We start from the raw sequence: 12,397 nt of genomic DNA on the forward strand, positions 1-12,397 counted from the left end.
CCTAGTAGGTATGACAAAACGTCTGGAAATAAACCTCCCAGCTCAGCAAGTGAACCTACATCCAAAAAAACCAACATTTATGTTGTATGAGAGTGCTGGTTAGTAATTAAACAGACTCCAATTGGTTGAGACCTATTTTAACTCAACAGAACAGGTGACAACAATTCTCTCTTTACTTTCTCAAGACAATGCCTTGATCAGAGCCAATCGACTTAGTTTAAAACTTAAACAAAGTTAATTTTCGTTCATCATTAGCTGGTGTATTTGCCTTGGCAATGCCTCGACCAATCAGACTCGACTTGCCAACAAATCAGCACTCTCGTCTTAAACTATATAAAAGTTGTATTCCCTTTGTATCGGCATTCTGGTGAATATGAGACAAAAATATGAGTCCAAAAACTTTAATAAAATATGACTTATTTCAGCAATTCAAAAGTCAGCTAGTTATCCCTTCTCCTGATTATGTTCTGGGGGTTCCTGCTGCGAAGGACACAGTATCTGCTCATACATAAAGAATAGTTAATTGGAAGGGACACTGTTATACTGTTACTCATGAAAAGAGAGTCAACTTTATTTATATCAGCTACACTGCACACTACTTATATATTTATTTCTACAAAAATCTATTGTCTAAAATAAAAGATTCTGGAAGAATTAATATTGAAGTTGTATTATCTCTACCCAACCTGATGATGGCCTATAGTCTTTGAATCGAGAAACAGTCAATCTTGCATGTGTTCCCAATGGAGACAGCCATGACATACTTGACTCCTGAAGGTTGTAATTATGTCCAGCTAGTTAATGTTAATTATACGTATTACTTTCATACAGTAAACTATATCTTGTAATGGTATGCACATTCCTCTTTTTGTTAAGATTCTACAGTGGCCTATATTTTACCACTGATAGTTAGTTGAGCCCTTAGACTCCACGTACAATGGAGAATTGTTGGCTGCAAACTACCCCAACCATAAGCCAACATTGGTTGATAATTAGAACATACTAGATGTTAGCATGGCTGACGTATGAAAATAAGACTGAAGTGACAATTTTAAAAAAACTGATTTTTTCTGTATGCTGATAAACGCAAATCAGTCAAGAAAGATTCATTAACATTTTAGTGTGACCTGATCCTTCCTGATTGCTTAGAATATTGAATTAAAAAAACTATTAAGCGAATTTTAAAATCATTTTTATTGTAATTCTTTTACTGATCAAATTTAATTTTTAAACAGTCGAGAAACAATAAAATGAAGACGATCTATGTTTTAGAAAGAATTCTTGAATAATTATGACAAAGGAATACTAAACTTTGGTTTGATGAATATATTTGTGCTACTGTTCATATTCTCTCCAGGGTGATTCTGGAGGACCACTGGCTTGTGAGGAACCATCAGGAAAATGGTTTCTGGCAGGAATTGTGAGCTGGGGACAAGGATGTGGTCGATATGGGCACCCTGGAGTTTACACGAGAATCACAAAGTTTCAAGACTGGATTCAGAGAAACATGGGAATCAGCAGCAATTGAGCAAAATTATTACATGTTGAAAACAAGATTTAAATTTAGTGGTGGTTCCTGCTGTAATGCTTATGTTGCTACACCAGTGAAGTACCCAAATGTTTAATTATAATTCTACCTTCTGCATTAGTTATCTGGCACAAAAGAGTTGTAGATATCATGATTGGATGAAATCAAGTTAAACATGGCCATTATTCCATCTTTTTATTGCTCCAGTATTACTCCACCAAATGTAATAGAGACATTGTGATACAGAATGAGCACCTTTAGTATACTGAGTCTATTGGTTGTTCTTTTTAGAACAACTGACTAATTCTTACTCTTTTGTTTTATCTCTGTAGTCCTTATAACTTAACATCTGTCATGTGATTATCCAGCTTCCTTTTGAAATCATTTATTTTATATCTTTGTTTACACCCCACCATAGCCGTCAGTTCCTGGTCATTATCATTTGCTGTGTAAAACAAAACAATCTTCCTCGCTAAATCGTTCTACATCTTTTGTCAAAGCCTTCAATCTGTGTTCCCTAAACTTAGAACAATCAGTTAATATGAATTGTCTACCTTACCTAAACCTGCCATAATCCCCATCAAATCACCCCTCAATCTCCTTTCTACCAGGAAAACATTCCCAGCTTTTCAAACTTAATTTTGTGTTGACATTCCCTCATCCCTGCCAACCTTATGGGAAATCTTCTGTGCATTCCCTTGAGGACCTTCATATCCTTCTTAAAGTGTGGAGAAAACATTTCTTCCAAAAGGCACCATCTTATTTCATTCTGTATTAAATTCTATCTGCTAGTTGTCACTTCCGTTCTGTATATCATTTTGCAGTAAGTGGTCTCGGCCTCACTGTTTGCTCAAGTTCAGTGTTATCAACAAATTTTGAAAGTTTACTCTGAATTCTAATGTCCCTAGTTAATCAAAAAAGCTAACTTTTTAAATATCTAACCCAGTGGTATTTAACTTTTGTGGCATGACAAATTTTCATTCCTTGCTTCCAATCTCCTCCAAAACCTCGAATGACATTCATCACCACACATGTATAAGAGAAAGGAAACCTGCTAGATTATGCAGCCTGTGTGCATTGATACTGAAAAGGTTGGGAGTCACTGATCTAAGGTGACACTATTCTGTGAGCCTCAATTTCATTTTGTCAAACGTTTTCCTAAAAATCCATGCAACCACATCCATTGCATTCCCTTCATTACCGTTCTTCGTTATACCATCGAAAATTTAATTGGATTTGTCATGTATGACATCCCTTTTGTAAATCCATGCTTGCTGTCCTTAATCAGGTCAAATTTCTCCAAGGGTGCCTGTTCTTTACCCTGTTTATTATATATCTAAATTTTTACCACCACTGATATTAAACTGGCCTGACCTGTAATTAGTAGCAGTGACATTGAATCCTTTCTTGAATAAACTTCCGTTCCATAATAGATTAAAGATTTTAGCATGCCTTTCTGCTATCTCCTTCTCCACTACCTTTAGCAAATATTGTTATAAGACATCTAGGCCAGGCAAATTAACCACTCAAAACACAGCCAGCCTTTGCAACTATCCTCCCTAACAATTTTCACCCTGTCCATTGCATATATCATCTCCACTTTTACTAATTTTATTAGCATCTTCTTTGTTAATAAGTATCAATACAAAACAAAATGTTATTCTAGCCCTACCTATACCTCCAAGTTTATATCACTGTCTTTGCCCCTAATAGGCCCTAAAAAGGACCTTATTAATACATGTTTTTTATTGATATGCTGACAGAAGACTTTGAGTTCCTTTTATGTTAACTGCAGTTTTATTCTCTCATTCGCTGTTTGCCAGTCTTACTCTTCACTCTCACTCCCAACTTCTTGTATTTGGCCTAATTCCCACTTGAAAAATTCACCCACATGCGTCAAATGAAGACTCTTTTCACGTTACTATTTTTCTGGTCAGTCTTTGTTTCTTTCCTGCTCTGGTTCAATACCCTCTCATCCCATTGAGGTCAGTCATCCTCCTGTTTAGATATTCTACTTTAGATTGTCCTATTTCACTTTTCTATTTCTGACCTATCTTTTTTGATACACTGAGCACACTTATCCTAGTGCTTCCCTGCAGACACTTAGCCAACTTCATTTTGTGGCACCAAATACAGCTGTGCCTCCTTTCCATTGGGACTTGGAACATAACTGATAAGAAAGTTCATTTGAACAAATTTCAGGAATTCCTCTGTCTCTTATCCTTTATTCTAACATTAGCCCAGTCAACACTGTATATGCAAAAGACCTCAATATCACTGCACTATACTACTTGCATGTCACTGATATCCGTATTGATCTAACACTCTATCTTTCTCACTAGTTGCAGGCCCAGTAGCCTTCTTGCTTCTCAATTGTAACAAAATTGATTTTGTCTTTGCCCACTGAAAGCCATCCTGTCTTTCAAATGCCAGAAATATTTCCTATTAAGCCTGCCAGCCCAGCTCCTGTTTTCCCTTCCCTATGTTTAATCCTTTTTTTTGGAAATATTAAGTATACAGTTCTGCCAACATTTAAGGCAGGTTTCCTTTATTGTCACAACATCCTATTCCCATATGGCTATTTATGTTTGTTCCTCACTAGTCTTCTTCTTCACATTTTGTGTGTTTGAATACATGCATTGTAAATCTCTTTCTGTTCTTCATTGTCCTGCTTAGTCTATTCCTATCTTACACAGTAAAATTCATTCTCCAATGAAATTAAACAATCTCACTTGGTGCTTCTTATTTCTCTGTCTCCTACTTCTCTTACTTCTGTATGCTGTGTCCACCTCCCTGCCAGTTTAGCTTAAACATCCACCTCACCCCCATCACACTTCTGAACCTTTCCATGAGTCCAGCTGATGTGTACCCCATTCCTTTTGCAAATGATGTCTCCTGCACAGAACTAATGCAATGGTCCAAAAGCCTGAAGCCTTTTCTCCTACAGTATGCTATAGGCTTTGAGTTAGTCTATCTTGTCTTGTCCTCCTATTTTTACTGTCACTGGCATGTGGGATTGGGAGTAATGCAAAGGTTACTACCTTCCAAGTCCCACATTTTAATTTACCCAGTGCCTGAAAATCTGACTGTAATACTTGCTATCTGTCTTTCCTCTATCATTGGTACAAACATGTTTCACAAAGTCTAGTTTACTCTCTTCCCTTTGCATAATAAACTGCATATTCTCTGAGATGTCTTTTACCTTACCCCTGGGGAGGCAACACGCCAAGCAAGATTCCATGATGGTTACAGAAATACCTGTCTGTCTCCCCCAACAATGGAATCTCTTAAAACGCTTGCATTTCTGCACAATTGATGTTCCCTTCTGTGTTGTCTATTGCCCATTGGATATTGTGATCTGTCTGCACTCCTTCAAAGTTTTGATGTTCCCAGCACGCTCTGATGCTGAGTACTGGTTTGAGAATGGCACACACTCCTGAAATTATGACCCTTCTTAATCTTCCAAATGGTCATTCATCTTGTATCCCAATGTCTCACTGCCTGTGGCGTGACCACATTCTAGAACATACAATCTAGCAACCTGTCTTACTTTTTGAAGTTTTGTCATAGGAGTAAAGAAAGAATCAAGCAATTTTGAGATTTAAAAAATAAGTTTGTTGGGTAATGTGGATGTGTACTTTACAGCCACTCTTTAAAAGCTGCGCTATAATACAAACCTGGTTGAGAAAGTCAATAACAGCTTCAGTAATTAAGTTATCAGTCTAACAGTAGTATCTACTGTTTGGGTTTCAGGTAGACAGTAGCTATTCTCTAAGTATTTTACACTACATGAATAAAGCTTGAAATTTTCTTTCCTGCAAGTAAATCTGTTCTCCTTGGAGTTTAAAATGTACAGTGTCAACATCTTGATTTATTCAAATTAGTCTAGAAAGTTACAAAACATTTTTAGATGATACAAGTGGCCCTTTAGAATTTATTTTTACTCTGACTTTGATCTCAGATGAACCATGTGTGATATGAAATGGAAACATGTCAGAATCTTAGAGGCTCTCTTGCATTATTTCATTCTGGAATCTGGTTATTCCCTCAAGTCAAAAGTTAGACCACACCAAAAATAATCCCAAAGCTGAAGATTCCATGTGAAAGCATTTTGAGGCATTTTCTGCAAGTAATTAGATGGCAGAGTTCAGCTCAGCATCCACTTTCCAATTAATTCAATTTATCTTCAAATAAAGGAGATGAAAAGGTTTATAGTATTTTCCTTTAACAGTAGTAAAAATACTTAATCTTAATCTGTTGATATAAAGTACCTTCAGTTTGGATAATGTGTATGGCCTCAGACATCTAATAACATTTTATCATGAGATTAATTTGATTAATATTGACTTTAATTGTACCTGGTGTCACTTTATCTTGATGAACTTTGAAGTCAGCCAAGGGTCCTGTGGAGGTAGACACAATCCTAATTTAAAATCTAAGTCTCAACCCATTGATGTAATTCCATCTCTGACCTGCGTCAGCTTGTCAAACTCGTTCCTCCAATTTTTATTCCCAATCAGCATTTGCCTTCTACCAGGGTTGGATCCCTGATGATATCCAGACTCTGACAGCTGACCCTGACTCACAATTTTAAGTGGGAGACAAATATGAAATGTTTAAAAGACCTCAAATTTAAAATTGGAAAGGCTTGCTGCAGGCTCTGCATGATTCATCTACCCCCTGTCACCCGAAGATCCATGCTGAAATCAATTCCATTGTATCATTATCATAGCTGTTTGTTATTCTCCTTACTGTTGAACTGATTAGGTCCACTCATTATTTAAACTCTGTAGTATCCTCTTCGAATTGTAAACAGTCCTGGCAAACGCTGGATTTTTGTCAGTTTTAAATATGAAATATATTAATGTAAGTATTTGTGTGTGATGACATTCCACAAAATTTACATGCTGTGGGGGTGGGTACAGTTTGTTGCAAAACCTATATGCCAAATCTGATTTTAGTCAACATGATTGATTTTTGATTCTGGAGGCAAATTATGTATTTGAATGGCACAATGTAGTAATCCACAAAATGATTTGTCTTACCTTATCAATTTCTTATCTAGGTTTGTTTTTAATTATAGATATATTGAAGGTTAATGATCATCCTTCTAGATTTTATTTAAAGTCATAATTAAGCATCTATGTAATGGAATAGTAACGTACAAGAAGTCACATAGAAGTAATGTTTTCTATGATTGTTTACATCAGCATGGGAAAAATGGGTATAGATTTGTTAAAAATTTAATGAAGGAAACATCCCTTTTAAATGGAAAATAATAATCAGGGCAAAATGTTTAATTATTGTACAGTGACAGGAGGAACTAAAGTTTCTTTCTCGAAAAACTTCAAACAATAAATTGAATATGATTTTCTATATGTTGATTTAAGAAATTTTGTTTGTTCAGAACAAAGATCATAAAAATTATGTTGTGTAATAAAGTTCTTTTAAAGATCAACTCAGATCTGATCAATCCTATTTCAAATTTAAAAGATATTTTCATTCCTGTTAGTTATTATTCATCAACAACCAAATTCTTAAATAGTTTTACTGTCTAATAATTGATAATTATTCAGAGATAATCCAAAGAAATGTATGAAATTCTTAAATTTCTAGAGAACTTAAGCAACTAAGCTGTAAAACATGGAAGCAATCACAAATTTGTTGCAAGGTTTTACTGTTCAGTTGCTGTGATAAAGTGGTACACTTGGCATACAATTTGACACTGTTATTAGACTGCTCCATGTGGCTTATATTTGCACAAACCAGGGTCAGTTGGAGATTAATTGCTAAATAAGTTGTTGAGATGTGGACTGCATTGTTTGAGAGTGGTTAAATCATAACATTAAATAAGGATTTGGATAATCCTCTGAAAAGCAAAAAATGTGCAGTTGGACAACACTATGTAAGTGACACGAGGTAAGTCACACGAGGTGAATTGCATTGCAAGTGCCAGCCTGGGCATGGCAAACTGAGTTGCCTCTCTTGAAATCATTTTATGGTCTATACATAAGCAACTTTTCATTAAATTTTAACTTCCCCAAAGGTAGCATATCAAAGTCAGCCTAACAGCAAGGAAATGACATGCTTCCTTCTTTTGTGCATCTTTGGTATCTGATAATTGCATACTAGCTGTAAGATATTTACATATCTAAAAAGGTTCTAACACGATACAGCATTATGTTAAAGACCAGGCCAGACCCCCTCAAAACATTACAAGAAAATGGCCCAGACCCTAACTTTGCCAATTTTTAAGCAGCAGATATCCCAGGAGGGATGCAGTTGGTCAAACCACATAGTTTTAAACAAAACAGAATTTATTGACAAGATTACCGAATGAAACACAAACAAAAGAGAACAATGAAACACAAACAAAAGAGGACAAAATACCAAATAATTTAACCTATGCGAAAACCCAATAGATCATCCAACTTAATAATGCTGTTCCAAATACTTGCAACAATCCCCACAAACAGCCCTTGACACAAAAGGTAAAATCAAACTCAGGGTCTTATAGGAGAGATGTCAGAGAGAGAGGAGGATCAGCCTGGACCTCCTTCTGTGGATCCCGCAGCTTTACAACTGCCTGACTGCCTTCAGTGAATAGCCAGACTACCAAAAGCCAAATCAAACCAGATAAAAGCTAAGCTGGGAGAACTGGCCACTCCCCTTTCATTGCACAAGTTGTTTTAAACTTGAAAGCCTTTTGCCTGAGGCATATCTGTTAGCTACCATCAAATTGGCCCTAAACCCAGACTTTTTGGAACCTGTGTATTTACAAACTCCTGAAAAAATATCAAGGACCACATAACCTTGTTAAAGGAGCAGCAGCATCAAATCAGGCTAACATTGATCAGCCAACATACTTTTTAAAAGCAAGTGAAACATTGGGTCAAAGGTCATACACAAATCACATCTTAAACAAGAGTAGAGATGCTTTAAAGAACATGTGCATGTGTTAAGGATGGCTTTGTGAGTTAAATAAGTCAATAACACGTTTCAAAATATTGAAGAAGTGGAAAAGATTCAGGGAACAGTATTGTACTTTGTATTGACTATTTACATCACTGAGTTAAAGATATTCCAAGCTGGCAAAACAAGAAAAGACAAATATTTGTTCATTTGGCAAAACTTTATGCTGGCAGAGACTTAGAGGTCACAAATATATACCAATGAAGTCCTGGGCAAACCCTGTTTACCCTGTCACATTTCAAAATGCAAACTTTTAAAATAGTTTAAGTTCAGTGAATTATCCATAGAGACAAGCAGTTCTAAATGATGTGAATCGTCATTCCATGCCAATCTGTATTTAAGAATGTAGCACTCTTTAAGTTCAAGTATGCTATATATTTGCCAACTATAAAAACCTTCTGCAATTATTATTAATGATTTATGGAACTGTATTCTTAAGTTGTATTTTCCAGACTTACCACACCAAATTGGCATTGAGTCAATTTTTAATAGATTATGCACATCAACATTACAGATAAGACAAGATAGACCATCTTGCCTGATTTATCATCCAAATTAACCCAATAATCTGATATTCTGATGCATTTATTAACAATCACCCCACTCTCTACCAAAATATCTATTAAAAACATACGGCAAGAATTTTAACCTGTCTTCAGTGGTGATGTTAGGGAATAAATTGAAAAATATATAAAACCTGATTCCCAACACATCACAAATGATCCTGCTTCCATTTTAACCAGGGCAAGGCATTCCCAGTGACCTACTCAGTAGGAAACAACTCCACTATTATACATTTTTTTAGCAATTATGACACAGCTATGTGGCCATCACATCCTCAGGTGGGACTTAAACCCAGACCTTATGGCCCAAAGGTAAGAGCACTACACTGTTACATGAAAACTTCACCATTATGATAATGGCAGCATGGTGGCTCAGTAGTTAGCACTGCTGCCTTACAGCACCAGGCACCTGGGTTTGATTCCAGCTTTGTGTGGTTGTCTGCGTGGAGTTTGTACATTCTCCCCATGTCTGCATGGGTTTCCTCCCACAATCCAAAGATGTGCAGGTTAGGTGAACTGGCCATTCTAAATTGCCCATAGTGTTCAGGGATGTATGGGTTATTGAACTGAATTTATTGTCACGTGTACCAAGGCACAGTGAGAAGCTTTGTCTTGCGAGCAACACAGGAAGATCACATAGTTAAGTGGCATAGATAGTAAATAATAGGTGAACAGCAGCAAAAACAAAATCACAGGTACAGGTGAATGTTATGAGTTTGTGAGTCCATTCAGTATTCCAACAACAGTAGGGTAGAAACTGTTACAAAACTGCCTCGTGCGTGTGTTCAGGCTTCTGTACCTTTTCCCCGATGGTGGAAGTTGTAGAAAAATATTGCCAGGGTAGGATGGATCTTTAAGGATGCTGGAGTCCTTTCCTTGACAATGGGCCTGGTAGTTGGATTCTATAGATGGAGGCTGTCCTTTGTGATTGTCCGGGCCAAGTTCACCACTCTCTGTAATCCTGTCTCCAATCTTGAATGGTACCGTTGCCATACCAAGTAGTGATACATCCAGGTAGAATGCTCTCGATGGCACACCTATAAAAATTGGCTAGGGTATTCGCGGTCATGCCAAATTTCCTCAGCTGCCTGAGGAAGAAGAGATGTTGTTGGTCCTTTGTAACCAGTGCGTCCACATGAAGAGTCCAAGAAAGCTTGTTGTGGATAACCACTCCCAGGGGCTTGACACTCTCCATTGTTTTCCACTTCTGTGCTGTTAATGTGTAGGGGGCATGAATAACATTCCGCTGAAAGTCAATAATGAGTTCCTTGGTTTTGCTGGCATTGACAGCTAGGTTGTTCTCGGTGCACCATTTTACCAGGTCTTCCACCTCCCGTCTGTTTCTTCGCCATCTGAGATTCGACCAACGATGGTGGTGTCATCAGCAAACTTGTAAATGGCAATAGTCTGGTACTTGGCGACGCAGTCATGGTTTTACAGTGAGTACAGTAGGGGGCTGAGTATGCACCCCTGGGGGGCTCCAAAGTTGAGTGTCAGTGACGATGAAATATTGTCTCCAGTCTTCACTGATAGTAGTCTATGGGTCAGGAAACTGAGGATCCAGTTGCAGAGAGTGGGGCCTGGTCCAAGATCACTAAGTTTAGTAATCAGTCTCGAGGGGATAACAATGTAGAAGAGTGAACTGTAGTCAATGCGTAGGATTCCTACGTAGCTGTTCTTGGTGTCAAGATGTTCAAGGGAGGAGTGATGGGCAAGTGATATGGCATCTGACATGGATCTGTTGGTCCGATAGGCAAATTGTTGTTGGATCAAGAGTAGTGAGGGGGCTGGAGTTGATTAATGCCATGACCAGCCTTTCAAAGCACTTTGTGACCATCGAAGTTAGGGCCACTGGGCGGTAGTTATTGAGACATGAGCCTTTGTGGCACAGGGATGATGTTGGCCCTCCTGAAACAGGCAGAGACAGTGCCCTCCTGCAAGGAGAGGTTGAAGATGCCTGAGAAGACCTGTGCCAGTTGATCTGCGCATGCTCTAAGTGCACAGCCTGGTACTATGTCTGGTCCATCACTTTCCTTGGATTCACACGCAGAAAAACTGATGTGACCTCTGAAGCAGTGACTGTTGGGATAGGTTTGTCAGAACTTGTTGGAATAGGTGTTATCTCTCCACCGAAGGTCTGCTCAAAGTGATGTCATTCAGTCCTTGCCATAGTTGCCGGGTGAATGGGTCTCTAGTTTGGATCGGTATTGGTCCTTGGCTGTCTTAATGAGTTTGCGAAGGTCATACTTGAATTCCTTATATTTGAGTGGGTCGCCTGATCTGAAGGCCTCACGCCTGGTAGGTGCATTAGTGAGGGGTAAATGTAGAGTAATAAGGTACGGGCATGGGGCTGGGTGCGATACTCTTAGAAGTGTCGATGTGGACTTTTTGGGCCAAATGGCCTGTTTCCACACTGTAGGGATTCTTTGGTTCTATGATATCTTAGTGAAGATCTAATCAACTTGCTTGGACAGGTGATGACACATACCAGAATGCACCCTTCCATGCCTCTAATTTTCCCACCTAAATATGCCCCAACATTACCCCTCACTAATGCACCTACCAGGCGTGAGGCCTTCAGATCAGGCGACCCACTCAAATATAAGGAATTCAAGTATGACCTTCGCAAACTCATTAAGACAGCCAAGGACCAATACCGATCCAAACTAGAGACCCATTCACCCGGCAACTATGGCAAGGACTGAATGACATCACTTTGAGCAGACCTTTGGTGGAGAGATAACACCTATTCCAACAAGAGCTGTTGGTTTATGGACTTGGAGCTTCTGGCCCAAAGATAGGGCAGTTTCACTGTGCCAGAGGAGCCTTGTGAGTGATGTTCTGTGTTTCCTGAATTTTTTACAATCATTTTGAACTTAATGCTAGGTAACTGAGTCACCCAGAGCTCAGGAAACTCAACACTAAAGGGAGGAGTCAGAAGCTGGATCATGGAGGCAAGGATTTTAATTGAATTGCTTGTGGGCCAGAAGGACTAGAATGTTTCACTGACTCCTGTCTCAGGTAAAACATTCTTGTCTCTGACATTGGAAGGTTTTGGCTTTAAGTCTTGCTCCAGAGAATTTGCACAGATTTTTCACTGACCTAGTGTTGTCAGTCAGAATGTCAGGGGTAACACTTAATTCAGAATTTTGTCTCTGATATGGATCGGTTCTCTGAAGTCCAGCCTAATTGAAGTCATCTTTAGTTTAGTGGGCAGCTAGTCATTGATTGTCATAACACCAAAGATGCCAGGAATTCTGGGCAGGGTAGGTGAATGGGGAAGACAGGTTGTGAGAATGATTGAGTGGCAGTTGCTAATTGCAGTGAGAAAGGC

General features: G+C 38.3%; 1 protein-coding gene across 3 annotated transcripts in view; it reads left to right on the forward strand.

The window, feature by feature from the left end:
• LOC140486344 (suppressor of tumorigenicity 14 protein homolog) overlaps positions 1 to 6,843 on the forward strand; it is a 136,193-nt gene extending 129,350 nt beyond the window's left edge. For all 3 annotated transcript variants that reach the window (XM_072585346.1, XM_072585348.1, XM_072585347.1), the window contains one exon: positions 1,358 to 6,843. In XM_072585346.1, the coding sequence (XP_072441447.1) occupies positions 1,358 to 1,528 (171 nt within the window). In that variant the 3' untranslated portion in view covers positions 1,529 to 6,843. The remainder of the gene's footprint in view (positions 1 to 1,357) is intronic.
• Positions 6,844 to 12,397: the final 5,554 nt, after the last annotated feature.

This window comes from Chiloscyllium punctatum, chromosome 15, assembly GCF_047496795.1.
Source record: "Chiloscyllium punctatum isolate Juve2018m chromosome 15, sChiPun1.3, whole genome shotgun sequence".
NCBI lineage: Eukaryota > Metazoa > Chordata > Chondrichthyes > Orectolobiformes > Hemiscylliidae > Chiloscyllium > Chiloscyllium punctatum.